The sequence below is a fragment of the Phodopus roborovskii genome, unplaced genomic scaffold (genome assembly GCF_943737965.1).
Source record: "Phodopus roborovskii unplaced genomic scaffold, PHOROB, whole genome shotgun sequence".
NCBI lineage: Eukaryota > Metazoa > Chordata > Mammalia > Rodentia > Cricetidae > Phodopus > Phodopus roborovskii.
Window position 1 is genome coordinate 14,958,575 of NW_026126563.1, and position 27,371 is coordinate 14,985,945.

A 27,371-nucleotide genomic window follows, 5' to 3' on the forward strand; every position below is an offset into this window, starting at 1 on the left:
ATGGATGATAAGAGGGCCTGGCCTTCGGGGAAATACTTAGGCAAGGACCATAAAAGAAAAGACAAACAAAATGAAACAAAAAACAAAGACCAGTTCACTTGTCTTTCAGAACTGCTGAGTGGGAGCCCCCGTCTCGTCTCTGTCAGAAGGGAGACCTATTGTAGGGTACCCATGTCAGAGTGGCTGCAGGACAGATGGATGTGAAAATTTAGTGCTGTCACCCCCACACACATGAGCTGTGTGTGAGTCATACCACCCTCTGGAAAAACAAATCCTGAAACAATGTCTCAAGCTTCTTTACATCCAAATAATAGAATCTATTGAGGTATATGGGCATTCTTCTCATCCTCTCCGTCAATGAACTAGGGTAATCAGATGGAGTGAGCTAATTCAATTACAGACAGCCTTTATTATATAATAAAGTATGGATTATTGATCTTGTGGAGCCATTGATGCGAGATGAGGCAAATTCAAGGCTTGAAACCTGGAGGACCTCAAGTCACAGCTGTTTTTATTCATGTTTTGAAATCACTAGGAACGGTTTTCACTTGTGGAAAACCATCAAAAAGAAACCCTGCTAACTAATTAAGCCCAGTGTCCCAAGGCTAACATAGGAGGCTGGTCCAGAAGCCAGCATTGGATGCCCTAGATGGGGTGTATTTCCTTGCTGTTCCTTGCACTAGAGGCCGAGGAGACAGAAAGTGATTCCAGAAAGTGAAAACTTATTTGGGAAACTGAGATTCATTTACTAGGATCCTTGTGACACCCGCAATGGCACCCATTTCCCATTCAGCTTAGCACAGGTAAGGATGGCAGGCTCCCAAGGCAATTTGGGCTGTCCTAACAAAGCCCTTTGTCCCCGAGCTCTGGGGAAAACCGTGGTGAAGGATCAACCCCAGATCTGTGAGCAAACACTTCTAAGTAAGAGGGTGCCCTGGAGAGGCGGGGTCACAGGCAACTCTAAAAGGGGAAGAAAATAAGGGGGAGAGGTAGGTGCTTTCTGCCCCTGTCCCTTGGTCCCATGTAAACCTGTCACAAGATAAGGCTGACTGTTATTTGCGTCATGCTACAGTTTGCCCCCCCCCATTTCCCTAATGTCATGCAAAGGTCTTCCTTCTGATGGGGGTTTCGAATCTGCCTCTCCCGTCGTGGGCCTCGCTTCACCCCAGCTCCCTCCTTAGCTGCACCACCACAAATTCACTTCTTTCCTGTGTGTGCTTTGTCTCAAAGAGCAGAAAGAGGCTCTGTGCTTTGGTAGGCAGCCCTCCAGCACATAGGTGGATGTACATGTGGTGTGGTTTTTGAAATGACTCCCGTGAAAGGGAGGAAGGAGGGATGCGCGACGATGTTAGTGCAAAGTTGCAGACTGTTCGGCTGCAGTCCAGAAAATGAATCCAATTTTTCATTCTGTCATTATAAATATTTCATTGCAAATGGTACTGATTTTCTACAACTGTGGTTAAGCAAAGGGCCTCTGTGTGAATATTTAAGGGGGGGGGGAACCCTAGGAGGAGGAAGACAACGAAGAAGAGGGAAAAGGGGAATGAAAGGTTAGCAACCAATTAATTTCTTACTTTAAATGTAAAAGGATGCTGGGAGAAATTCAACAGTGATGTAGTGTGTGACTCAAAGAAGAAGAAAAAAACATTTACTCTGCTCTTCTTCTGACAGTTTCTCATAAAATATCTGCAGTCCATCTATCTTTTAGTACTCCAGGCTCCTCTGGAGAGCAGAAAATGGTGGTTTAAAGCTCACTTCAGTGCCAGTCTGCGGGAGATTGCTTTCCACAGGACCCCCGCTGATGGAGGCCTAGGGGAAGAGGCCCAGGAGTTATTCAATCAGTCCGAGACTCTGGGGCGGCTGGGGGTCCTTCGAGGGCTGATTATAAAGCTGCCCTCCTGTTGCCTGCCTCGGAACAGAACGAAATGAGCAGCCTCTCGCTGAGAAGATTCTGCAAGAAGGAATTTCACATGTCATGGAGTTTGTCAGAATTTCAGGATTTATCTTGGTGCAAAATTAATAAAATACCAACCAGGAATTCAGGCTGACTACTCGGCTGTGTCATCTCAAAGTGATCTTTCACCCAAGAAAACCTGGCTGGAGAGGCCAGCCACTCCTGCCCTACTTTTCCTTGGGAGGGGAAAGGCGGTGATGTGACAAACTCCGCCCTGGCAGCGGAATGCGATGGCCAGCTAATTACACACAAGGTGGCCCGTGGGTGCGCCTGTCTTCATGGGTGACTTCTGACCTTGCCATGGCCCTTCCAAAGCCTCTGAAATGAGCTGGAGTCTGAGCTTCCTAAAACCGTTCTGGAGTCTGTAACACATAGGTTCCCCTATGGCATCCTATCTGTGAAGTCATATGCTGCTCTACCAGATCCTTTAAAAGGAAATGTAACCGTGGATCATGCTGACGGCGCCGCCAGGAAGCAGCACAGATTAGTCTGAGATCGCCCAGCTACAAGCAGGTCTAGGTTCAGAAGTTTGAACGCTCCCTCCCTCCTATCTGGTTACCTCTGGGCTTCCAGGAAAGCTAGGAGAGCAGGGACCTGGGCAGGCACAGCTGCTGGCTCAGGGCTCGCGACTTCTCTGACCACGTCAGAACATAGCTCCTAGCACTTCTGTCGTCCCCAAGGCTATTCTCAGTGACATCCTTTGAACCCAGGTCCAGGTAGTCCCAAGGCAATCAGTGCGGGACCTCAGGACGGGATGGCATGTCCTCACAGACAGGCTGTGTATGTGAGGCTGGGATGGCATTCATGCCACTAGCTGGCTCAGAACTATGGTCTCAGGGAGGTCCCACTGCCAACGTAGAAGGCGGCTTGGGGACAGGACGGACTTGGGTTGTGCTGGCAGCCTGGACTGCATCTCTGGGCTCTCAGGTGGCTGGCACCTCTTACTAGGTGGTGATTGACAGTACTTTTGAGGCTCCAAGTCAGCCATGGTCTTAAGGCATTTTGCTTCTCTGTTTTCTGACTAATATTTTCTAAATGAGACATCCACCGGCTCATCCCTCCCGCCTTCCTGTTTAGTCAGGTAAGAGCCGGGCTCTGTTTTGGAGAACTACTCTCACAAATCAGTAGCAACTGGGCAGTATTAATACAAGGAGACGGTGTGGGGGGAGGGGCAGCTCCCCCTTGCGCGAGTACACCGATGGTGGTGGGGGCGTAGGGTGCTCTCAGCAGACCTCACTGGAGATGCCTCAACTCCTCGGAGGGAAAGGGGCTCCCCACCAGTAGCATCATGAATTATAACTGACTACGGGAGTGAGGTCTTGGTGCCTGTCTCACAGCAAATATACTGTCCCATTTTCCTGCACAGTGACCTTTCACCCTTATAAACTCAATGCCTTGCCCAGCACGCTGATGATATTTAATGGCAGCGAGTCACCTTTTATATGTGTAGAAGGCACACGGCTTAGCAGCTGTACCCAGGGTGTGGGTTGGTCACTCACAACATTAAGCTTTGCTGATATAGAGCAGGAAGCCTTTGATGGCCGAGCCAGGCTCCCTGGGAAAGATGATGGGCTCTGCTGGCCTAGCTGAGGAGTTGCACCCATGCAGGAGGCAGAGATGCCTCACTTTAGCAGGCTGCCTCCTTTCTCCCTGCAGAAGCTAGCTGTTCCTGCCTCCTAAGTGCTTCCTATGCTTGGTCAGCGAAGTAATCAATGAAGGAGACCTGTTATTTTAGGCAGTTTGAAATTTTCCTGCTTTAGAAAAAGGACTCCTTTCCCCTGCCTTTCACTCTCCTTCAGAGCTCCAGAGTTGCTGTTCCAAATGACAGCACCGCGAGGCAGAGCTTTTAAGCCTCATTCATCTCACCCGCCCCATCTCGGGCTTTTCCAGAGCACCGGTTTCCCTCGATAAGGGGAACTCACTCCTTCATAGCTGCAGGGCACAGCCTGCTACGAGCTGTAGAGTCGCCGCAAATATAACAATAAAGGGTACAAATGTGAAGTCCTCTTAAAATACGCGGCTGGCTCTGAAGCTGCCTTGCCTTAGCAAACGCGATCAAGGGCAGCCTATCAATCTTTCTCCAAGCGCTCAGAACAGCTCATTGCTGGGCGGCGGCGCGAGGATCATCACCTCGAGGGATCTAGAAGATGCTGGCCTGAATTCTCTGCTCATTTCAGGGGATTGATAGAGTCTGTGATTGTCATCTCTCTTTCCCTAATTGTCACAACAGTTGGGTCTAGATGTGGTGTTTTCCAATAGTCAGATGAAAGTTTGTAAACACCAAGGGTCTGTTCTTGGCACTTAATCTCTGCTAACGCGAGGGATCGACCCACGTGTAGAGCAAGCATCTGAAACAGGAACAATTGCAGGAATTCCATGAGCCTGCCTGGGTCGCAGAAGGTTCTAGTAATTTGGGTTTCCACATTGTCCTAATGGATCTGACTACAGAGGTGCCTAGGCAGAAGTCCCTGTTTGGAGGGCAACTGTGTCTGTGTCTCCTGTCCCTAATGGAGGCAGATCCTCTCGCACAGTGGCAGCAGGCTGACTTGGCGACTTGGAAGACTACAGGGCCAGAAAGGCCCAGCCAAGACAGAATGTGGCAGAGGTGACAAGCACTTCCAGGGGGCTGGGGAGGAGGGGCTGCGGAAATGGCCACAGTGCTAGTTGGTACGCCCTAGCTGGATGATCCATAAAGTCGAGCTGATGGCAGTGCAGAGATGGCCATCTGTCGTCAGCTCTGGGCCAGACAAAAAATAATGTAATGGCAGCTTGCTTATAACAGGGCTGTTGGAGGAGGAAGCAGTCCTAGAACGAAGAGGTGGTGCTCTCTCTTTTAATTGTGAAGTGCAGTCATCGATATGAACATCAAGAAATTAATGGATGGAGAATTTTTGAAAACGGAGCTGGGGGGAGTTGTAGAAACTATTCAGAGGCAAATAAAAGTGTTTTCTACTCAACTGCAATTACCCCCCTCTGCCCTGATTTCCGTCACATTAACCACTTGGTTCTTGGAAGTCTGACTACCAGGACACACCTTCGAGCAGTGAGGACCAGAAATGGGTGAACCCAGGTTGTCCCTTCAAGCATGCACACACAGATTAGACATTTGTCAGGACAAAATGGGTATTTGAAAATGCTTTTAGTCCAAATGAGTTCATTGTGACAATCATACTTATCTTCTTTGCATGCTTGCTTAATTTCTAGATGTAGTTTTATTAGAAGCAAAATAAACCTCACCTTATGATGCGTTCCGAATGTGAGATAACTACAAACTTTTCCCTTTATTTCAGAAAATCCCTATGGCAGGGGGTGGATATATAATAATATAACAGTCACGCCAAGGTTAGATTACCTATGCCCCGTTTTTGTGTCTGACCTGATTAACTTTCTGCCTTCACTGGTAAGGCCAATCAATCCTGATTGAATTATCCAATATTAACAGCTGAAAGTGATCAAAACTAATGGTGAAAACACAGCACTGATCAATAAATCAATGCAAATGATTCGGGTCCTGGAGATCCGATCAAATAAAAGAGATAGATCAATTTAACCACTGAGCAAATTAAGTGGAAGCTGCCGTAGTACCAATTTGCCTCCAAAGCCCCACAGGCCCACAAAGCAAAGAAATGAAGCAATGTATGTAATGGGCCAGTTCCAGAATCATGCACTCATTTGACACAATTTATACTCTTGCAAATCTTGGCGTCTTCCTGATGTTTAAGGGCTGACCAGGAGCTTATGCAGAGGCTCTGTGGTGTTAAAGAACTGTAGCGCCAAGGGGTGCAGCCCAGAATAGCAGGAAAGGGAGGGATGGGCTTTGCTCCTTCACAGACTATTCTCCTCAAGGATTGTTACCTGGACCGGATATGCCAGGTCTAGACAGAGTGGGGGCAAACGTTTCCATCTGGGGCCTCAATGGAAGGCCCTCTGAGAGTAGGCTAGGCAGGTTGGGATTGTGCCTTTTATAGTTTGAATGGGTATAGTGACAAAAACTTTAATGTCTATGAGAAATAAAAATTAAGCACTTGAATATCCAGGAAAGCTGTGAGAAGATGGGCTTAGGGGCCAAAACAGCTTTCCACATGTTTTATTTTAGGTTTGCTACAGTTTCCATTTTTCCTGTTTAAGGAGAGATTTGAGGCCCAGGTGGAGGGAAACATGGCAATAGCCCGAGTAAAGTATTCTTCAACCCAAGCCCAGATTCCACCGCTGTCTATGAATCAGCAAACAAGCAAACAAACAAAACCCTCATCTTAGCCTTAATTGGAGGGAGTTGGCACAGGGCTTTGAAACAGGACTCTTGGAAGCCAGCTTGTTTACAAGACCTAATGCAAGATATGCGACAATTGTGAATAAAAGTCAAAGCATAACTGATTGAAAAAAAAAAAAATCATGCCAGCGAACTAAGAAACCTGAGGAAGTTTCTGATCTCTAGGACAGAGATTTTATTTTCAGAAAATGGCCAATCTTGATTTTGCTTCCTTGGGTCAGCACTAGAAATGTAGGATGCCAGGAAAGCACTGGACAACGACTGTCTGATGTCTGTGTTCCTTACCACTCCAGGAAGCGTACCTCCCAGGACTTCTGGGCTGGAGGGTACAATGTCAGTCCTAACAACAGATTACATACCCTGTCATAAAGGAATGCTTGATCTATATCACACCTTCGAAAGTTGACTGGAAATGTATTCTGAATTGTTTTGCCATCTCACAGCATGATTGGTATCATGGTATCATGCTTGCAATTCTATGGACAAAGGGTTCCTAAGTGCCTCAATACACATGATTTCATAATCCGAAGCTCATAATTGCAGCACCTGTATTGAAAGGACAGCTGAGAGCCACTCAGCAAGGGACCCAGTGAACGTTTTCAATGCTGAGTAGCCCCGTGTGTCCCTTCTCATACACAGCAAGTCATTTTTCCTTCAGAAATGTGACCATAAAACTTAAGCACTGGTGAAACTGGTATGAAAAATATGCATCAAAATCAGGTGACATGCTGAAAAGTGATTTGAGGGGGGAAAAAATCAAACAGCTGCAGAGGTGTTGACAAATTTAAACTGTAGTGATATCTGGAAGTCTTAACTCCCCCCCCCATCCCTCCACCAATGCCAGATGACTCCTATGTTCTCAGTGTGGAGACCCTGCGTGTGCTGTGGTAAAGAAGGGACAGGCGAATCATCAGTGTGGAGCCCCTGCGTGTCTTTTAATGAAGGGACGGGGCAACAAAGCAACCTCATGCAAATGAACCGGAATTCCAGCTTCTCCTAGTCCTAGCTCAGCTAGGCCAATCTGCTCCACCCCATGGCAAGAACTGCCCCAATTTCCATTAAATCCCTGCATGATGGCCGACTTCCTCAGAAGCCAAGAGAGGATGACTGCCCCTACCAATGCCACTCAATACCAGGTTTTCCAGAGCTATCAGCTGAAGAATGACTGCTGTGCTGTAAGAAAGTGGACCCATTTGACAGATTTTTTTAAAATGCCCACCACTGCATAAAACGCTTTAGACACAAATGTGCCTATTCTTGACCACATCATGCTCTTAAAGCAGCAGTCCTATGTTCTGCCTTGAACATTTATTTTACTGTTTTATTTATTTGTGCATGGATGCACACATGCACACACTAATAGAGGGGCTTGTGAAGGCTCGAAGAGGGTATAATAGCTCCTGAAGTGGGAGTTATGTATAGCTGGTTGTGAGCTGCCTGACCTAGGTGCTGGGAACCAAACTCAAGTCCTATTGTAAGAGCAATAACTGCTCTTAATGGCTGAACCATCTCTCCAGCCCCATAAATTCTGCTTAAAAAAAAAACCAAAAAACAAAAAAACTTGCAGTCTGTTAGGGAAACACGAGAAACCCTGAACACATTCATTTATTTTCCAAGTAATATAAAGTTGTTCTATTTGTTCAAATAATGGGTTTTTATTCCCAAATACCTTTCCTTCCCTGCCACATGCATTGGCTAATACATCAGGTTTCCCCACAAAAGTCTGTAGGTGTGGGTGGATGTGATCCCAGTAAGAATGAAGTGCTATATACCTATATGTCCAGACTTTGGGTCACCGAGGTTACAGGGCTGGCTGAAGAGGAGGGCTGCAAACTTACGGTGCATGGTCCTGTATCCTACACGGAGCATTCCATGGAAAGAGGGCTCCCATTGCCCGACTAAACAGAGCAACAATTGAGGATGCTCAAGAATAAGATTGCGTGCTCAGTCCCCCAAAGAAGGGATAGCATAAGAGGAATGACAAATCTGGACTGGCTTTGTATGTGTTATAATGAAAATACACACCCATACATATTTGTATTTATACATACATGTCTATACAACTGCACTCTCATGCAAAAATGTGGCAACTTTCCTTAACATGCTTGCTCTATCAGTTATCTACCCATCTATCCACACCTACATGAAGCACACATGTATACATGTATAAACACCATCCATGGAGGAAGATTTTTATATCCAACCAGCAAGTAACTGTCAACAAAAGCTGTTTCATATTTTAACTGTGAAATAGTGAAGGGGTAGTTCTAAGATCATTTTGCATCCCTGAAGGATATTCCGTCGCCGTGCTCCTGAGAAGTTTAGAATGTTTATTCTGCTCACCCCATTACTCTTACTCCAAAGTAAGAGTTAGATAATTGGAATGATTTAAGATCTCTAACATAGTCTCAGTTCTTGGAGATTTAATTTCTTGCACTCCTGTGCAATGCCCCTTCTGAACTTGAATACTATGAAAAAGTTGGCGAGTTCAAGTGGCTTAAGATTTACACTTTTTTAAACATTTCAAGGTACAAAGGACAGCAGCTGATAAACTGGCTGCACCCTTCCATTCTGTTATTTTCATGACAGTATTTTCTACTGTCATCTTAGTTTCAGTTCATTTTTCCTGCATCCTAGCAACGAAGAGAACTCTGTTTTCTATTTATTTTCTATTCGGGAAATGAATCAATATTTTAAAACTACACGCATTTCACTTTCTAAGGTAATATGGACACTGACAGGAGAGACACACGGACTTCTAGGGTGAGCATGCCAAAGTGAGAACAACTCAACTTTTAATCCATTTCCTCTCACTGTTGCTGAAACTAAAGCCACTGCTATTACTGAGCATTTTAGAAAAGACCTTCAGATATTCCCAGGGCTAGATTACAGCTTTCCAAAGCATTGAATAGAAATGCAATATTTCATCTCAGATTTGCAAAGATTATCCTTAGTGGCCACCAGTGCTGTTCTTTTTTAAGGAATGGTTCACACAGAGGCAGAGTATTGGTACTGATGTCAAGACAAACATGCGTGTTCCACAGCTCTGGACCACACAGCAAACCTCCTCTGGTTCACATCCCAATTAGACTGAATGAGTCAGAAGTATCAAAAGAGAAGTTCCACTTCATGAGGCCATGGAGACCCAGGGTAGCAGAGAGAGAGCAGTGTGTTCTAGAAATTTTACCTCAATGTTTCCTAGGGACCTCTGTGTCCAGGGGGGCATAGAGAGCAGTGTGTTCTAGAACGTTTACTCAGTGTTTCCTAGGGACCTCTGTGTCCAGGGTAGCAGAGAGAGAGCAGTGTGTTCTATAACATCTACCTCAGGGGATCTTAGGGACCTCTGTGGTTGCCTAGATGCTTGTAGGGTATCTGAAAGATCAATATCATGTCATTCCAGCTTTGGACATTATTTGTTAAACACCCTTTTCACCTCAAGAGGCTACAAGGAGGTTTGCTGATTCCACCCTTCTTAGAGCCCCTTCTCCCCACATGTGACCCACTTCTCAATCTAGAAGTTAGGGAGAGTAATGGATTACTATAGGAAATAGCAATAGATGGAAACCCACATAAATCAGCTCTTTAAGGTCCTTTAAGAAATGTCTGAGGTGTTTGAGGCTTCCCAGGATCAGAGAGCTGCAGAAAGACCCTGCAAGGGAGTGAAGACCCCATGTTCCAAAAGCCTTTTGTCTTAGAGGATGCTTCTAATTGTGTCTGGTCTAGTGTGGGTTACAAGCCACTACCGCCACAGTACTGAGCCAAAGACACCAGGTTGGAATCTAATCCATACAGGACCAAGGAAAAGCATGTCAATGTTGGCTAGGCATCAGTCTCTACACAATGTCTACAACTTACATCCCAAAAGGTTATTTCATTCTGTTTCAAATTTTACATACTAATCAACGGAACAGTAGAGGGTTTTGATCTTTGACAGAGGCGTGAGGACCAAGCCCTGCATGATTTACTCTTTAGCACATGTTAAAGAAGGAATGTAATGCTATTTTAGTATGATACCAGCACAACTTAGGCTATTTTCTATATTAATTGGCGGACACATGTGATGGTATCCAGTGGGTAGAAGTAATAAAATGTAATACAGCAACTTTAGTTTTCTTTCACTGCCAATGGTATAATTCAGTGGGCTCATCTGTCTGCTAAATGTCATCTAACTTAGTTGTTTAGAACAATAACTGAGTAGAAAACTGTAGAGTCTCTATTCTGATATGCAGCTCCTCTAACTCTAAGTCTTGTACCACCAGAACCACCCCCCCCCAGGGCATAAAGGTACCCCAGAGGGCAGGAGGGGTGTAGGGAAGAGGAGGGTATTTCAAAGGTTCCAAGTGCAGCCCCACTTTTTCCCAGAGGAAATTTACTCATGAGGATATTCCATTTCTTTTTCTTTGAAGATGCAAAAGGCAGGAAAAGAGGCATGTTCCCCTTTTAAGTGACAATTCTGGAACAGAATCCAGGTTTCTGTGTCTTTATTTCTCCTCCTTTTCTTGAGGCAGAGTGTCTTTGTGACCTCATAGTTCCTGTTTGTGGGGCAGGCCTTGAACTTGTGATCCTGGGATCGCTGGCACATGTCACCAAGCCCTTTGAATCTCATTCTCCTTCGCCCACTCTTGTGTGATACCTGGGTTAACCTAATGTCTTGTGTATAACAGCAAGTACTGTACTGCTGAACCACCACCCTCGGCCCCGTCTCTTGACTCCTATTTCTAGCTACTATTTCTGAGTCGCCCAAGCAACCAAAAAGTCATGTTTTATAGCTTATATGTATACCTATGATTTCATTTTCACCTTATAACAACCTGTAAGTGTGAAGTTTATTTCTTTTTCCTTTGTATCTGAGGTTCAGAGAATTCATAGACCAAGATCATATATTTAGTAAAGGGTACACTTAAGGGCCAAGCCAACACCTTGGGGTGCTCAGACTTCAACCCCAAAGCTGTGGTTTTTCAGTAGTAATTACTCAGTGGCCCTGATGTGGAACAAATACATCCTGGACAAGACAAGAGTATAGTCTCTTCCATTCTTCTCCTCCCTCCGTCTCTCCCCTTACAGTGTTCAATCTTCTGGACAGCAAGGACTGGATATCCATCCAGCATGGCTCCCAGTGGGAAAACAGCATGAATAAAACAGGACTTGGGAGAATGAGCTATGACAAGTGAGGTGAACGATCCCGCCATCCAATAAACCTGACCCCTACATCTTTCATGCTGGGTCAGAAGGTCCAATTATAGGTCTCTTCTAGTTCTTTTCATGATTGACAGCAGCCAGAGGCAAAATTATTTTGGTGTCTATTAATCTGGTCTCTAATTTTCTTTTTGCCCCCAAACACACAAGAGCATCATAGTAGCCCAGAGTAAGAGAGATTCTGAATCCACAGTTGCAATGCCCTGTGAGAGTAACAAGTGGGCTTAAACCCAGCCCTTCCCCACAAGACCATTACCTGCAGCTCTGTTTGGAAGAAAAACTTCTGTGGACATTGCGTGCAGTCATAGATCTTGTCTTCTTGTCCATGGGCAGAGAATATATGCTGCTGCAACTTGTTAGCTTGGACAAACACTGAAATGACAAAGAGATGGAAGCTTGGGTTACTACTGTGCTTCTGCTGAGCTCTGAGCGGAGGTCTCATCATGAACAGGCTGCAGGGAATACTAATGGCATGCCTCCTGCCCATGACTGGCCCCTGACATCTGGGGAGAGCAGGATCACAGCAGCTCAGGATCTCTGGCCTTTGTAAGGATGCTCTCTCCCCAGCACCCAAACCAACTCCAAAGCAGTGGTTTATGGAGGCCTTGTTCCCCTATAAATCTTTGAAAATAAAGGCCAAGAATTGTCAAATACATAGCTCTGTCCCATAAGAAATGACTCCTGCTTCGCAGAAACCTACAGGTTAAGAAATCATGGCTGCCCAAACCTGTTTATTGCATTTGCCTAAAGTTATAGCTAGCAAACAGTTCTCCATTTAAATGTGTTAATGCTAAAAATGATATCCCCCAGCTACTCTGGGGCACTGTCTATAAATGTGCAACAGAACGGCAGGTAAATTCTCTTTGGATACTTTAAGATCAGCTCGGCCTACACACGGAATGCAAGGGTTTCAATAATATAAACATGTTCAATTTTAATGACTACAAAACAAGGCCCTAAGACTATGTAACAGTTTACCTAGGAGACATACTATTAATAATTAAATTGTATATGCCAGAGGCGCTGTTTGGGTTGGCAGAGCTGACTTCTGATGGATGCCTGGTGCACTGTGACCTAAAAAAGTTTGCATCTACAATATTAATCTGTATAGGCAGGGAAAGGATTTATTAAAGATGCTGCCATTTGACTTTGACTCCACTCTGATCATTAAAATTATTCTAATTGCCAGACAACCTATAATATTACAGTATTGTTCTTGTGAGTCATACATTTTAATCACATTTCTCATTATGTTAAAAAAAAAAAAAAAGCAAAACCAAAAGACCTTTCAGCTTTCCTTTTGCACCCAACATACTTTATATCGGAAGGAAGGTTTTATTTTTCTTAATTGTTATTTCCAAACTACTTCAAGATACGATAAAACAATCAGATCGGTCTATACAGAAATCCAGAGTGTTCTTGATGTGGCATTGTTTCTTTACTTAGCTCAGTAACAACAAAAATGGGATTTTTATCCAGGTTTGCAACTTATGCCCATATAACTTCACATGTTTTATGAGGCTCTGGCTACACCATGAAAGAATTATTTTATTATAACACTTAATTGTGGAGACTTGATCCAGTTTTCTTTTATGAAGACTTATTAGGTTCCTGGACAAAGGACCCGAACTCCTGGCTCTTTGCATCTTAAAATTCATATTCATGGTGACAGTGTCACAACAGCTTTAATAAAAAAAAAATTGAAAGAGTAAACAAAAGAGATAGAAGGATTAGTGGATGAAATGGGTGTGCGAAAGCTCATGTTACAGGCACAGCCATCAACATACTTAGGGTGTGACTAGCATGAGGGATGAATGGGTGTAACCCCATGCTTCTATTTTATTACAGAACATAAATCTACAGGCTGGGTGCAGCGAGGGAAATAATCATTGACTGAGATTTTGCTCTGCAAACAAATAAGTTTCTTTTGAGGGCAAGATACCTATAGCTCTTCATCTACACATATATTCTTTTTGTTGACGGACTTGGCCACCAAGACCCAGACAGATGCAAAATAATCACTGAGGATTTTTAAAGTAGCCTTGATCTTCTTGGGGCAGCAGCAGAAACATGTGTGATCATACTTCAGCTTTCATAAGCTTCCAATAATAAGTTCAGATGTGTGTGTGTGTGTGTGTGTGTGTGTGTGTGTGTGTGTGTGTCTGGTTATCTCTGACAACTGTACCACTGTAACATCTAATAAAGATTTCCTAAAATTGTAAAGTTCTGTCAACTTTTAAAATCCAATTTCCCAACAAATAAACATCTCCTTTAATCTGCTTACTGTTCCAAAGCAGTCTGGGAGTATTACACACGAACACAAACACACACACACTTTTCATGAAGGTGTTGTAACATTCTCCAGGTTGAGGTCACACACATGTTGAGCGCCAGTACCACAATTTCAGTTGAACACTGAGTGACTGGAAAGAAGTCTGGCCTTGGTAACCTTTTAACATGGAGAGGAAACAGAGCGAACCCTATATGGACGTCATTTTCCAAGTGGAAACCGTAAAGCCGGGTGAGAGCTTGAAATGCCATTTGTTCATCCTGACAGTTAACCTGCACAATCAGTCTCCAAAGCAATCAATAATGCTAATCATCAGAATCAAACATCTCCCCCATTGAACTGGAGTGGTTGCTGGAAAAGGCCAAGCAGTGGGAGGTATAGTTGGGATGGCGGGGTCAGAGCACACAGGATGGGATTTGGCTTTAAGAGGTTTCTTACCTGTGAAACAGACAGGGCACTTGAAGGTGCCCCCCATCCCTTCAAAGCTGTGCTCTATCAGGTGGCACTGGAGCTTGGCAGGGGAGTCGAAGGTCTGGCTACAGAGTTTGCACTCATGGTTCAGTCCTTCATCTGTTGAGGAAAACACGACAGAAGAGGTGAAACCCATAATGTCTACCACAGGCCAAGGGTACCTCTCATTGCAAGCTCTTGCTGTCAGCCAACATCAATGTGGAGCTGTGAATAGCTATACCACCCAGAACATGCCTGATCCCTAAACATGTAGTAGTAGGTACAGTTTCCTGCCATCTTGCATTACTGTTGAGTTTAAAGCGATTTAAAACATTTAAAATTTAAGAGCCAATAATCAGAAATCATATTTTACGTTGAGGCTTTTAATGTATCAATAGCAAGGTTTCTACTTTAATCATCATGGTTTTATGGGCTCTATGCTTCTAAATGTCTAAAAGAAAGAAGAGATAGAAAAGTGGAATGATTTCCAGCTCCTTTGTTTGCCCAGAAGGCTGTAAAGCTTTTTCTATTCCTGATCATAGTTTTTCCACGTATTCCTCTAGTATAGACTACTGCTGCTGCAAGATGCTCTGGCAATTCTGAAACATTAGTTCATAGGGCAATTTACCAGTATGTCTTTTTCTGCTTTGCATTCTTAGCCCATCATATTCAACCCCTGGTCACTGATCCCTCAACTTTGCATGGCACTTCTAATTTTGCCCCTGGCTTCTACTGTCTACCTGTTTCGTCTCTACTTTTCAGAGATCCAGGCTCATTTTTGACAGGTTCTAGACCATTAGCTATCATAAGATGGCAGCAGAAGGATTTTGATTGGCTGACAATTGAGAAATTAACAGTTCACAGTCTAGCTAGACAGCGTCCCCCTCACTAAGGCTAACAACCAGGTGAATGACACAGCTTACTGCATTTCCAGAGTTGCAAACAGATCCATTCAACTTCACAACAGCTCACAAGGAATGCTGTTACTACACCCACTTAAGAGGCGAGAAAGCCATCCATGATCCTGAGAACTTAGATTTTTTTCTCTGAGTCAGAGGCGCTAATAATTAAAGGAGCTAGAACATAGACCAGGCAGTCTGGGCTCAGGGTTCACAATCTTACATACAGGCTATGACATAGCATACACCTGCCATCTATCCCCAAGATGACTTGTTAGAAAGAGCAAAGGTCAGAGGCTACACTGTAGCCTACGCTGTTACACTGTCATATTTTTTTTTTTTCTATTTGCAAAAGTTAGAGATGTTCCTAAGAGGCATCTCTGTCAGACACCCTAAGACCAGGAGTGTAAGATATCTTTACACCCTAGGAACAGCAAATCTAATCTCCAAAGGCATTTTCCCAATTCAAAGGCAAATTCCTGCAGAGGAGCTTCACCAGTTGGGATCTGCCAATGCGAAGGTCCAATTACAAAGTGAATTATTATTAGCTAACTAGCAGCGGAATCACTCTATTTGTATTCCTAATCTTTCTTCTCACTTAAGTGTGAGTCTTCTGAAGCAGAGGACAGGAATCTGTACAAGGAGCAAGCAAAGCACTAATTAAGCCTCCAGTGCAGTCTACATTTCACAGGACATAGAAACCCACTCTGTATTTGGGTGGCATAGCAAACGCCTTGATTATAATTATGTAAGGCGAAGTTTAATTGTGCCTACTGACACAGCAGGGGGGTTATACAAAAAGCTTTAGGGATTATATAAAATCAATTGTTCTTTCTTTTGTTTAATCTGTTCTTTTCTTTTAAATCCTAAAGTCACCAAAAAATTTCCCAAATTGTAGTCATTAAGAGATATTCGAAACGCCATTTATTGCAGAGAACTGATTCATCAAATATAACCAGAAATATTTACCAGGTTTTAAAATTTCCTAAATATTATGGTACAATTTTATTTTGAACAGTAAAAGGATACTAAATAGTTTTAATTTCAAAACGCCATTTAAAAATTAGGCCTGCTTTTCCAAATTGCGCTCAATAAGTACATAAGAAAAATAGCGATTAATACGGTTTTCTTTCTCTTTTCCTACTTTTTTGTCGATGAGAACGAAGGTGTAGCTGTGTGTAGCAATGGGTATGAGCCAGGGCATGACTCTTCTGAGTTCTTGGGTTATCAGAGTGTTAAGTCACATGACCAGTCTTGGTGAGATTTTTTTTCCCCCCCTTGGGGACAGTGGCTGACAGTTACATGTACATAAAGGGAGTATGCAAGTCACAGTGCTTTTTAATGTGGCACTCTCCCTTTTGACTACACACCTTGTATGTAAAATAATAAGAAAAGTGAATAAGGTATGTCTGTACGAGTGCAAAGAAAATGTTCTTATCCATTTTTTCTTTTCCCAGCCCAGGGTAAATAAAGCAGTATCCCAAAAGCTACATAATATAAAGTTAGTCAAAAGGATCAAGAAAGGAGACAGTCAGCCATGGAGTTACTTATGTATTATTAGCGCAGACTTATTTTTCAAAGATTCTACCCTTTGTTTGCAGAGTGCCTTAGGGACACCAGTGACAGCAATCGTTACTTTCACCGTTTTAAAGCACATTATAATATTGAAAAGATATTACAAGTCCTTTCTATTTGCAGGACAAACAGTGAGATTTCCCCCCAATAAACAGATCTCCAAGTTATCTGAGTAGGAGAGAACTACATCTAAATTGCTACTCAGCTAACGGTAAGCCCCAAAGGATGGTGAGAACCCTCGCCATCCTCACCCGCTCTTCCCATCCTCACTCTGGGCCACTATCACAGTGACAACTGCATGCCAAGAAGGTAGGGTGCTGTAGGAGACACTTCTCTCAGTTGTCACCAGGACAAAAAGCCTGCAGAGGCAGCTACAGTGAGGGTCACAGCATTAGGGGAGCACAGCTGATCAAGCAAGGGAGTGGACGCAACAGCTGGCGCTCCGGCTGTGTGGGTGGAGTTTGTTACCCATGCTTGTTCCATTTGGGGGAGTCAGGAAGTAGAGGCTCTGGGTGGAGTTGGAACAGGGGGTAACCCCTAAGGCCAGCTCCTCAGTGACCCATTTCTCATAGCTAGTCTCTGCTTCTTGAAGTGGCCACAATCTTCCTAAACAGGGGCCAACAGCTGAGAAGCAAGAATTCAGACATAGGAGCCCAGGGGCTACAATAGGGACCAGAGCAGCTATGTCTACGGCAGTCTGAACCTTTCCTTTCTCTTCTAACTGATGACGGGCGGCAGTAAGAGAATGCTGATACAACTTCATGATAAGGAGAATCACAAGAGTAGCTTCAAACAGCGGCCCTGTTGAATCTGCCCTCATGGGTTCTGTGCTCACCTGGGTGGTCAACAGCATCTCGCTGTTAAAGAACCGAAAACCACATCATGGAGGGCTACATCTGCATTAAGGGCCAGTTCCTTGCAAAAAGTTGTTTCTTTAAGCAGTTGGTGCCCATGGGGTGGTACTATCAACACCTCCAATTTCAATTGCAAGTGGGATCTGCCCGGAAGCTGACACTTGCAACTTGCTTTCTCTTTCTTAAAGGTGCCAGAGAGCTTAAAAAATTCAATCAAAATCACCGTTTCTCCTCTCTGGAAAGGTAGCAGCTGACAGTAATTGGATAATACAGTCTGACTCATTTATTAAAAAGAGATTCAGACTCAATTGACTTAATAACCATTACAATATTTCATTAAGGCTATAATAGGCTAGCATAGTCCTGTTCTTTTTTTTTTTATATATATATATGAAGAGTTGTAGGTAGGATCTTTGAATAGAATTTCTAGATGTTTCATCCTATGCTTTCTGTTTATCTATATTCTCCAGGCTTCCTACCATAAGTATAAGTTATCTCTGCATGTTACTCTAAAGGAATACCGAACAGGGAAGGAGGGAGGGAAGGAGGGAAGGATGGAGGTGAGAGGGAGGGAGAGAGATATCTTTCTGTGCTTAATCATAAAGACCATTACAAAATTGGAATTGTTGTAGCTAAAAGGTAGATAGGAAATGAGCAATATGATGGCATAGAGAAAAACACATTAAGTGTGGAAGTATTCTGGTCCAATAAACATGAAAATAGAAAGTAGTGCTAGGAAAGGGAGAGTAAAACCACAGAGAGCACACTTCAGAGTGCACACAGCATCCCCACGTCTGGCATTCTGGCAGCTATGTGGGTGCCCAGTGACATGCATAAGAGGCAAGCGTGGCCTTCTCCTTACTGAGCACATACAGAGGCTTACAGATCGCTTTCCTGGCTACTGACTGCAAGGGAGGGCCAAGGATGCTTGGGCATAATTGAGAAATGATGTCACATATATAGAAATCAGAGCTAAAACAATTATTTTCATTTGCTAATCTTTATGTAAGTGTGAACATAAATGTAAACAAGAATCAAGTCTACATAAGAGTCTGAGACTCATGTAAATATTTACTCCCATATTAAATGTTTCAAGGAATGAGTCTGCATGTGTAATTGGTGTGCAACCTCATTCCCTGAGAAGCGTGATGAATTGTGACGAGCTTTGTGCTCCATGCAAATACTCATTCTATCTCAACCAGAGCCAGTTCAAGGTAGGGGGTTCTTTCTCTGTCCACTGTCAACTCAGAACCCACAGAACTCTTAATTAATCAGCTGAACGTCAGCAAAGAGCTAACGGTCACCACTCAGATGCTGCAGCACAGCACAGGGCCACCGAGCCTAACACAAGACACTGATATCTCAGAATAAGCTTTAGACAATGGCGTGCCTCCCTCCCCTCCCAGCCTACGGACAATGCGTGCCATGTTTTATACCCCTCTTACTTGAATAAAAAACAAAAATCCAGAGATGCTACAAGCAAAAATCCAGTGGCTGAGTTACATGCAGTTGTTATCTTAAAAATCACTAGGGGCCCCTTTTACATCATCTTATCAATACCAGAGCCATTACTGGGGACAAATTTTAATGGTTTATAAGTAGAACCCCTTCTATTTAGTCTCAAGAATGGCTGGAAGGGACCTTCCAGACTCTTCTACTACAGAAATCTCTAAAGTCCACCCTCACCCCACATTATCATGTGACAGGGACCATCCTTAAAAATCTCTGATCTGACAGGGAGTGAACTCTACCCTCAGAATCCCAGCCAAGGAACCAGATGCCCTGCAGTTGTAATTTGTCCCCCCCACCCCACCCCCACCCCCAGTTCGAATGTGTGCAGCACTCTATGCTCACACACATATATTTTTTAAACCCGAGAAAACGATGCCCTAGACCAATTCCCAACACCCACCCCCGCCCCTGCCAGGCTTTGCTTTGCTTCTTCCCTGAGTTAATTTCCAAGCACACATTTGTAAGCCAGGGGTCTGAGGACTAACAAAGCAAAGGCATACATGACAAACCCAGCCCTCGGCTACACTGGCTCACCCTGGAAACCAGGGCTAGAAAAATAGGCAGCCTGCACTGCAATTTGCCACGCACACACATGCCATTCTTTCTCAGGTCTGCGGCACTCTGGCCACGGTAATTTGTTGAGTTACACACCACACATATTTCACAGCTGTAACGTCAACACACCAACGTACTAATTTGGCAGTGGAGAAAGGACTTAGGCTGCAAAGTCTGCCAGTAGATTAGTCATTAAGCCCCCGAGTAAAGCAGAATTGGAGAGAACTGAACAGTATATGAACCTTTCCCCCCTTCACACTGGCTAGAAAGTTCTGGACTTGGAAGAATTTAACATGAAAATGGAATTGCCCTAAGACTGACGACAGGTACTCTGTGAAAGATTTCTCAGTGGCAATATGGCGACTTTTGCTTCTGTCAGGATTCCTCAACCACTGAGAGGGACATTAAGGATAAGACTTCTTACAATACAAAGGAAAAGGCCCCAGGAATGTGAGTCATGAACCAGTGACCCAGGTGGTGACCCTCTATGCACAAAGTACCTAAGCCACGGGAATCTCAGGGAAAGCCAAATGTTATCCATGCATCCCCTATGCTCAAGCTACAACAGTACTCTGAGGAGACGGGAGAGGTGCCAGCCTCTCTGGTCCTGATTTTTTTTTCCAATTGTCTAAAAGCTGCAATGCTTTTGGACTTTCTAAGCAAAGCCACTCACTGGTAGTGACACTGTTGTTTCCTGTCTTGAACTTCTCATTATCAGCAGGACAGGAGCAGGAAATGATTCAACTGGGGTAGGCTGCATAGTACCCAGCAGATTTGAAAGAGCCCAGGGGCTGCCTAGGGCCCCATAAACATCAGCAGCTTGGAAACTAGCAGGGGGTCCAGGTGGGTAGGGGTGGGAAAGGCAGGCAGGGGGATTTTAGATGCTCTAGGATGCAATATTGTCCCAGGCCTTGGCTATTATAACAGGTCGTGTGAATGGATGCCCATTAGAATATGCTCATGGAGGAGGGAAGCAGGGGAATGTTGCTTAAATGACAAACAATGAAACACTGAAAAGGTGGCTGTCCTCTCACCTCAAGGACTCAGCAGCCCTGTTTTGTTTGGGACACGTGGGGGCTGGGACAAGCACACAGACTAAGATAACTCCCTAGTCTGACCAATACCCTACACTTGTAGTGATGTCTTTTCCTCTTTATCAGTCTAAACATGGGTGGGCCTCATGGCTGAAATCTCAGCGAAAACATACGGTGCTACCAAACAGACTTAAGAGGCGAGAACTTTGTTTGCCCTTAAATGCTTTGGTTGAACAACAGAAGTTACTGGGAATAGCTCCCATGAAACTTTGTAGAAAGCCTCCAACCCAAAAGAACCATTGATAAGCAAATGAAGAAGAAGGAAATACAAGCATGGGGACCAGAGATGGCTTAATCAGGGGCACTAGGACTGGAGTTCATTCCTTGGAACCCAGGGACAAAGTCAGGAGAGGTGGCTCAGTGCTTAAGAGCCCATACCTTCCTTGCAGAAGACCCGAGGTCAGCTTCTAGCACCCATATCCCAAAGGGTCACAATTACCTGTAAGATGAGCTCCAGGGAGATCTGACACTTCAGACCTCAGTGGGCACCTGCACCTGAACTCTTGTGGATAACACACACACACACACACACACACACACACACACGGGGGGGGGTCACTTAAAATTCATTTAAAAATGTTGAAGATGGTAGCACGTGATGGGAGATGTCACTCTGTAAATATGTTTCTCTTATTGGTTAATGAATAAAGCACTGTTGGCCAGTAGGAAAGCAAGATAGGTGGGACTAGAAGACTAGGAGGAGAGAGGAAGTAGTAGGGAGGAGTTTCAAGATGGAGGACGGAGAGTAGAATGTCAGCCCCTCTCTCCAGTAAGATAAGACCACGAGGAAATACTTATATTAATAGAAATGGGTTAATATTTAAGACAGAGCTAGCCAATAAGAAATGATAGTAACTGGCCAACAGCATTTCTAATATCTAATACTGTGTCTCAGTGTATTATTTGGGGTTGGCAAGGTGGTGGGACCAGACCGGCGGGGAAAAACTACTCATAACAAGCATGTGCTTTTAATGCCATTGCTAAGGAGGTAGAGTCTTAGAGCTCACTGGCCAGGTAACCTAGAGTAATCAGACAGCCCCAGGTCCCAGTGAGAGACTGTCTCAAAGGACATGATGAATGGCTCCTGAAGAACACACCTGAGGCTGACCTCTGGTCCCCTCATGCATGTGCATCATCTACCAGCTAACCCACCCACACATACACACAGAAAAATAATGTCTGTGTAAACAACGTGCAGGCTAGGAATAGGGAAGAACAGTTAGGCTTGAAAGGCACCTGCTAGGTCTGACAGAAACTTCTTGCTCTCACAAGTCTGGCTTCTTGTTACAAAGCTTTGGCTGAGTCTCCACCACAGCGCCAGATGGAAAGGCATCCAGTTTCCATGAAGAGGATACAAGAAAGAATCTTTGAATCTTTTTTTTTTTTTTTTGAAATAAGTTCTCCTTATCTTATATTGAGTGCTTCTCTGACCTCTCTCTCCCTCCCTCCCTCCCCATCCCCTCTCTCTGAGAAAATACATAAGGACACAAGGCCAAGTTGAAAACTATGACTTGCATTTTGCACGGCGTGCTCCCAGTGATCAGAAACAGGGGCTCCTCCACTCAAGAACACACTTCACCTTCCTACTGCCTTCCTAGGAGACAGTTGAATGGCAGTCCAGGGCATCTTCAAACCAAGGGGGCACTGGGTGTTGCATTGTGTTATTCGCTACTTCATGCAGCATTGCAAGACTCAGGAAGGGAAGGGTATGCTTGATGCACTGATCCATGCCACACTCCACAACAGTCCATGGGTCACACATACACATAAATAGGACTCCTTTTTCCATAGGTTACAAAGAAGTCTGAACTATGTGCCATGATATATAAGCAAGTGTCCATCCGCCCCTCTCTCTTCCTTCTTTCCTCCCTTCCTTCCTTTTTTGGTGTGTATTTGTATTGGCATATGTGTGCACAAGTGCGTGTGCGTGTGTGTGTGTGTGTGTGTGTGTGTGTGTGTGTGTGTGTGTGCGCACGTGTGTGAGTGTGTGTACGCCAGAGTTCCTCAGGAACTGCATGTACCTTGTTTATTGAGACAGGGTCTTTGACTAACCAGAAGCTTACTGAGTAGAGTAGAGGTGGTTGGCCAGCTAGTACTAGGGACCTGTCTCACTTCTGTAGCCCTGCTATTATAAGAGTGTTCTACCACACCTGGTAAAGCACATGTATAAAAGACACACAGTTTACTATGTCCCAGGGCTGAACAACTTCATTAACAGCTGATGTCCTTTTATGACGAAGTTCCATTAGCCCACAGACTCTCTGGTTTGACATCAAATACCCAACTATTGATATGTTTGCATCTGGGTCTTCTGGACTGGCAGTAGCACATGTAAATTTATTTTCTTGTACCAAACTAAAACTAACCAAAGAAAACAAAAACAAACAAACAAACAAACAAACAAAAAAAAAAAAAAAAGGAAAGAAAACATCCTAAACATACATTGGTTGGCAAAATTGGAAGAGGACAGTTCATGCAACATAAACTAAATGCAACCTGCTGGGTGTTAAATCTGTGGGGAAACATCTTTGAGAACCGAGAGGTGTAGCTGTCAACACCAAGCTGCACAGCGTGGGCAGCCGTGGAACTGTGAAGCAGACGCAGGCACTTTAGGAATTGTTTCCACAGTGCTGGGTCGAGTTTTCAGCAAGGGTCAGGGCCTTTGCTTTCCCTTCTTCTTCTTCTTCTTTTTTTTTTTTTTTTAAATCTTCTGCTGTTTGGCATAAGGCCACTAGCTATGTGGAAAAAGTCTCCAAACACTGAAAAGCTGTTTATCTTTGCTAGAAAGCACAGCCTGCTACTGCTGCTGATAAAAAAAAAAAAAAAAAAAGAAAAAGCAAAAGAAGTAGAAATCAGGACAAAGAGAAGGAGTGAGATTCAACAGCTTCTGCAATGTTAGCCCGAATAGCCACAGGTTGGGCATTCTTAAGGAGAAATCTTTGCATTTTTAACGTATTTGTGTGTGCGTCTGTGGTAGGTGAACATGAGAACAGGTGACAGCTGAAGGAGATGTTCTAGGTGAATGCCATACCATGTAGGAGCTGAACTATATCCTGGTGTGTCTGGGACATGCTCTTAACTACTAAGCCACATCTCCAGTCCTGAACATTTAATTATTCTTACTTTATGTGTACGACTATTTCCCTGCATGTATGTTTGTACACCACCATGTATGCCTTGTCCATGGAGGTCAGAAGAGGGTGTCAGATGCCCTAAAACTGGAGTCACAGACAGTTGCGAGCCACCATATTGGTACTAAACACTGAGTCTTTTGCAAGAGCGGCAAGCGCTCTTAACTGCTGAGCCTCCCCTCCAGCTGCTACTTGGACATTTTAAAAGCTGATCATCCTTGTGAGAAACTATTTCATAAGAAACTCTCTGATGGGTTACCTATTGCAGAGATGAAATTGTTGGCTTGATATGGCATTTTAGAATCGAAATTTATTCCAATCCACAATTGTGTTTGCAATAGCATGTACAGGGAAAGCTGCAGGGGTTGGTGCGGGGGATGGGGCGGTGGGGGTGGGGAGGGGGACTGGGGGGGTGTACTCTCTCACTCCCAAGGACTTAGCCTCTTCCCACTTGCAGGTAATGTCAGGAAAGCAGGAAGCAGAAAATGTGAAAAAAATCAGTCCTGCATGCATCCTAAACGAGCTTCATTTTTATCTTCTCCTGGTATGACCTCAGGAACTTGGCCTTGAAGAACAGAAGAAGGTAATGGCACCATAAACACAGTAAGATTTCTAAAAACAGTTTATTGGGAATGTGAAACTTGCATTCTCCTAATCAAAGGATGCCACCCCTCAGAGAAATTTTCCTGTGCATTATTAAAGTGATATACTGTGGTACTAGTTAGAGCTCCATAACCTTTAAATTGCCTGACTGTAATTAAGGCCACTAGTTTTATTTAGGAAGGTTCAAGGAGGCTCAATTTAAGTTAGCTTAACTAGTGTGAATTTAATGTCATGCTGCCAGAAGGCAGAGGGGCACATTGGTCTGGCTGCTCCAAGGCACAGGCAGCTGTGGGGTTGTGCATTCTAAATTATGTCCAGATTTCAAGAAGCTGAAGCTGCCAGGAAGTAACAAGATGTGGGTAAGCCCACAGCCTCAGGTTAGCACATGTACTCCATCCATCCATCCATCCATCCATCCATCCATCCATCCATCCATCCATCCATCCATCCCACATACCAAAGACTCCAAGTGCATCTGATCTCTTGACTGTCTGAGTAAAGGGATGTCAGTGATTTTCAAGGGTATCATGATCACTTTCTCAGAAAGGTAGGCGAATCAAGATAATGTCCAACCAGAGCTAACAATTTAAATTGAGAAGGATACGCAACAAAGCTGTGAAAGCAGGAATGTTATGACCAGGAAACTCCCCAGGGGGAAATTTTACAGGGAGGGACATGGGGAGAAAGTAAAGATGGTTATTCAGATTGGACACAGAGTGGAATACTGAGAACACATCCACTCCCTTGGAAAGTCAGGTCACCAAGGACTAAATCAACAGAAGTAAACAAAACAAATAAAAGACAAGTAACAACAGCGACAGAGCAAAGAAAAGTATGGCCAGCCCAGATGAGCAGTGCAACAGACATAAAGCCTTGTTCCCTTTCCAGATCGTACTGGATGTGAGCACACAGAACTCATCTCTGGGCAGAATGCTGGTAATTTTCTGTAGTTCCAACAGCAATAATGATGAACGGATTTCTTTACAGCCAAGTGTCTCAAGCAGCCGACTACGCCACCACTATATAATTAATAACAATAAGCAATTAAAGAGAACAGCAGGTTACAACAAGAAGATGTCAAAATATATTAGCAAAGGAAAATACTGCAGCCACACATTTAAAAGAAAACCCAGTATGCAGTATGGGAATCCATGGCATTACCTTTTGGAGGCTCTGTCTTAGATGAAGCTTGAGACGGTGCTTGAGAAAAAAATGGTAGATGATGTAAGCTACTCTAAGGTGATTCCAAAACCAAGGAATGCTCCCAGTACTCAGAGAAACAATGTGGCAAGTGGTATTGTAAAGGCACAGGTACATGGCTGGACACTCTGCCATCATCCACTTACTAAGAAACATTCTAATAAATACTTCACAATAGAGTAGCTGTTGGCTCAAGTACTTTGAGAGCCTCTAGGATATTTTGCTTTTCAGAAAAATATAAAATATTGGTGAATCAGTAAATTAGGAGTGTGTTGGAGAGTAAGAGGGGGTAAACACATCTTCTTAGTGAATTACTGGAGATTTCAAGGGTGAGAGGGGTCTTGAGGACAAGAGGAGCATGGGTTTGTCTAGATGAGAGATGATTGAAACCACATAATAACTAATATGCCCATGATGGAGACGTGTTACAGTTATGACCAACAAAAGAACTCAAGCATCCCTCACCCCAGGACTCCTATGGTCCACCAAACCCTTACTTAAAAAAATATGTTTGCACCTGGGAAGATGGCTCATTGGAGAAAGTGCTTACAACACAGGCTTAGGGTCCGAATTTCTATTTTCAGCATCTATATTAAAACCAGTGCTAGGGATAGGAATGTGGGGTAGCAAAGAGAAAGAGATACATCCCAGAGGCTTGATGGTCAGCCCCTCTATCCAAAAAAAAAGAAAGATTGAGGTTCAGTGAGAGATCCTGTCTCAATAAGCTAAAGTGGGTGATGATTGAGGAAGGTGTCCTAACATCACCCTCTACCTTTCCTATCTGTATGCATGGGGTATGCATTCACATACAATATGTCTATATGGATACAACACGCGCACACACATCTCCTCCTTAGGTACAAAATTATCAAAGTTATTGTTTTCTTAATGCTGTGCATGAAGCCATCGACATTTCTACACCATGTGGTCCCTCTTCCCAGACTAATCAAAGGTTGAATTTATTTGTTCCATCTCAAGTGCCTGTTCTAAACAACCCAATGGCCAAGCTCTTTTTCCCCAAGGAGAAAGGAAAGGTTTTAACTAGTATGCAAGGGCTGTTGGAGAACTGAAAATTTTGGTAATGGAGAGTTAAAGTCTCCCCCCCCCAAATCTTCAGATTCTCCAATTTAGTCTGATCAATCATTCATTTCTGCTTGTACAACCTGTGAATTACAGGCTGAATCCTGATGTGTTCTCGATGGCAGTAAACCAATGATTTGGTTAAACTGTCACCAGAACCCCCATGAAAGCTCAGCTTGAGGGCTCCTTTATAGAATTAGAATTATTCAGAAATGAAGAGCAACTTCATTTGTCTATACATCCTTAGTACCTGGATGATTCTCAATTGAGTATTTGGGTAAATACCAAGAATCTATGTATTTTCTAAAGCACAGGGCTTACTTATATATGGAGAATTGGTGAGTGCAGTATGCTCCCAGCCTGTGTATCTCTCTTGGGCATCTTGTGGTTGCATTAGCATCTTTAGACTGACTCTCCATGCTGAAGACAAGATGTTACTGGCATACCAATGACTCAACTAATTTCTGTTTCCTCCTGCTGTTTCCCATCACTCAAGAGCAGTTTAAATGATAAAGCTGGTTTGCATGGTGATGATGGCAAGAGAGAAAGAGAGAGGGAAGGAGGATGGAACAAAGGAAAAAAGTTAAAGAGATGATTCACAGCACAAAGGCTTGGTTCCTTTCTACTTCCTTTGAAGTATAATGAAGAAATAAATAGCCTTATGGGTTTTCTTAGGTCAAAAACTGAAGCTAAAGACTGTGGAGGAAA

The 27,371-nt window shown here is 43.8% G+C and overlaps 1 protein-coding gene across 3 annotated transcripts in view; it reads right to left on the bottom strand.

Annotated features, from left to right (window-relative positions):
- Nucleotides 1-27,371, bottom strand: part of Znf521 (zinc finger protein 521) — a 273,551-nt gene that overhangs the window by 14,824 nt on the left and 231,356 nt on the right. For all 3 annotated transcript variants that reach the window (XM_051202004.1, XM_051202003.1, XM_051202002.1), the window contains 2 exons: nucleotides 14,149-14,280; nucleotides 11,677-11,792 (listed from right to left, as the gene is read on the bottom strand). In XM_051202004.1, the coding sequence (XP_051057961.1) occupies nucleotides 11,677-11,792; nucleotides 14,149-14,280 (248 nt within the window). The remainder of the gene's footprint in view (nucleotides 1-11,676; nucleotides 11,793-14,148; nucleotides 14,281-27,371) is intronic.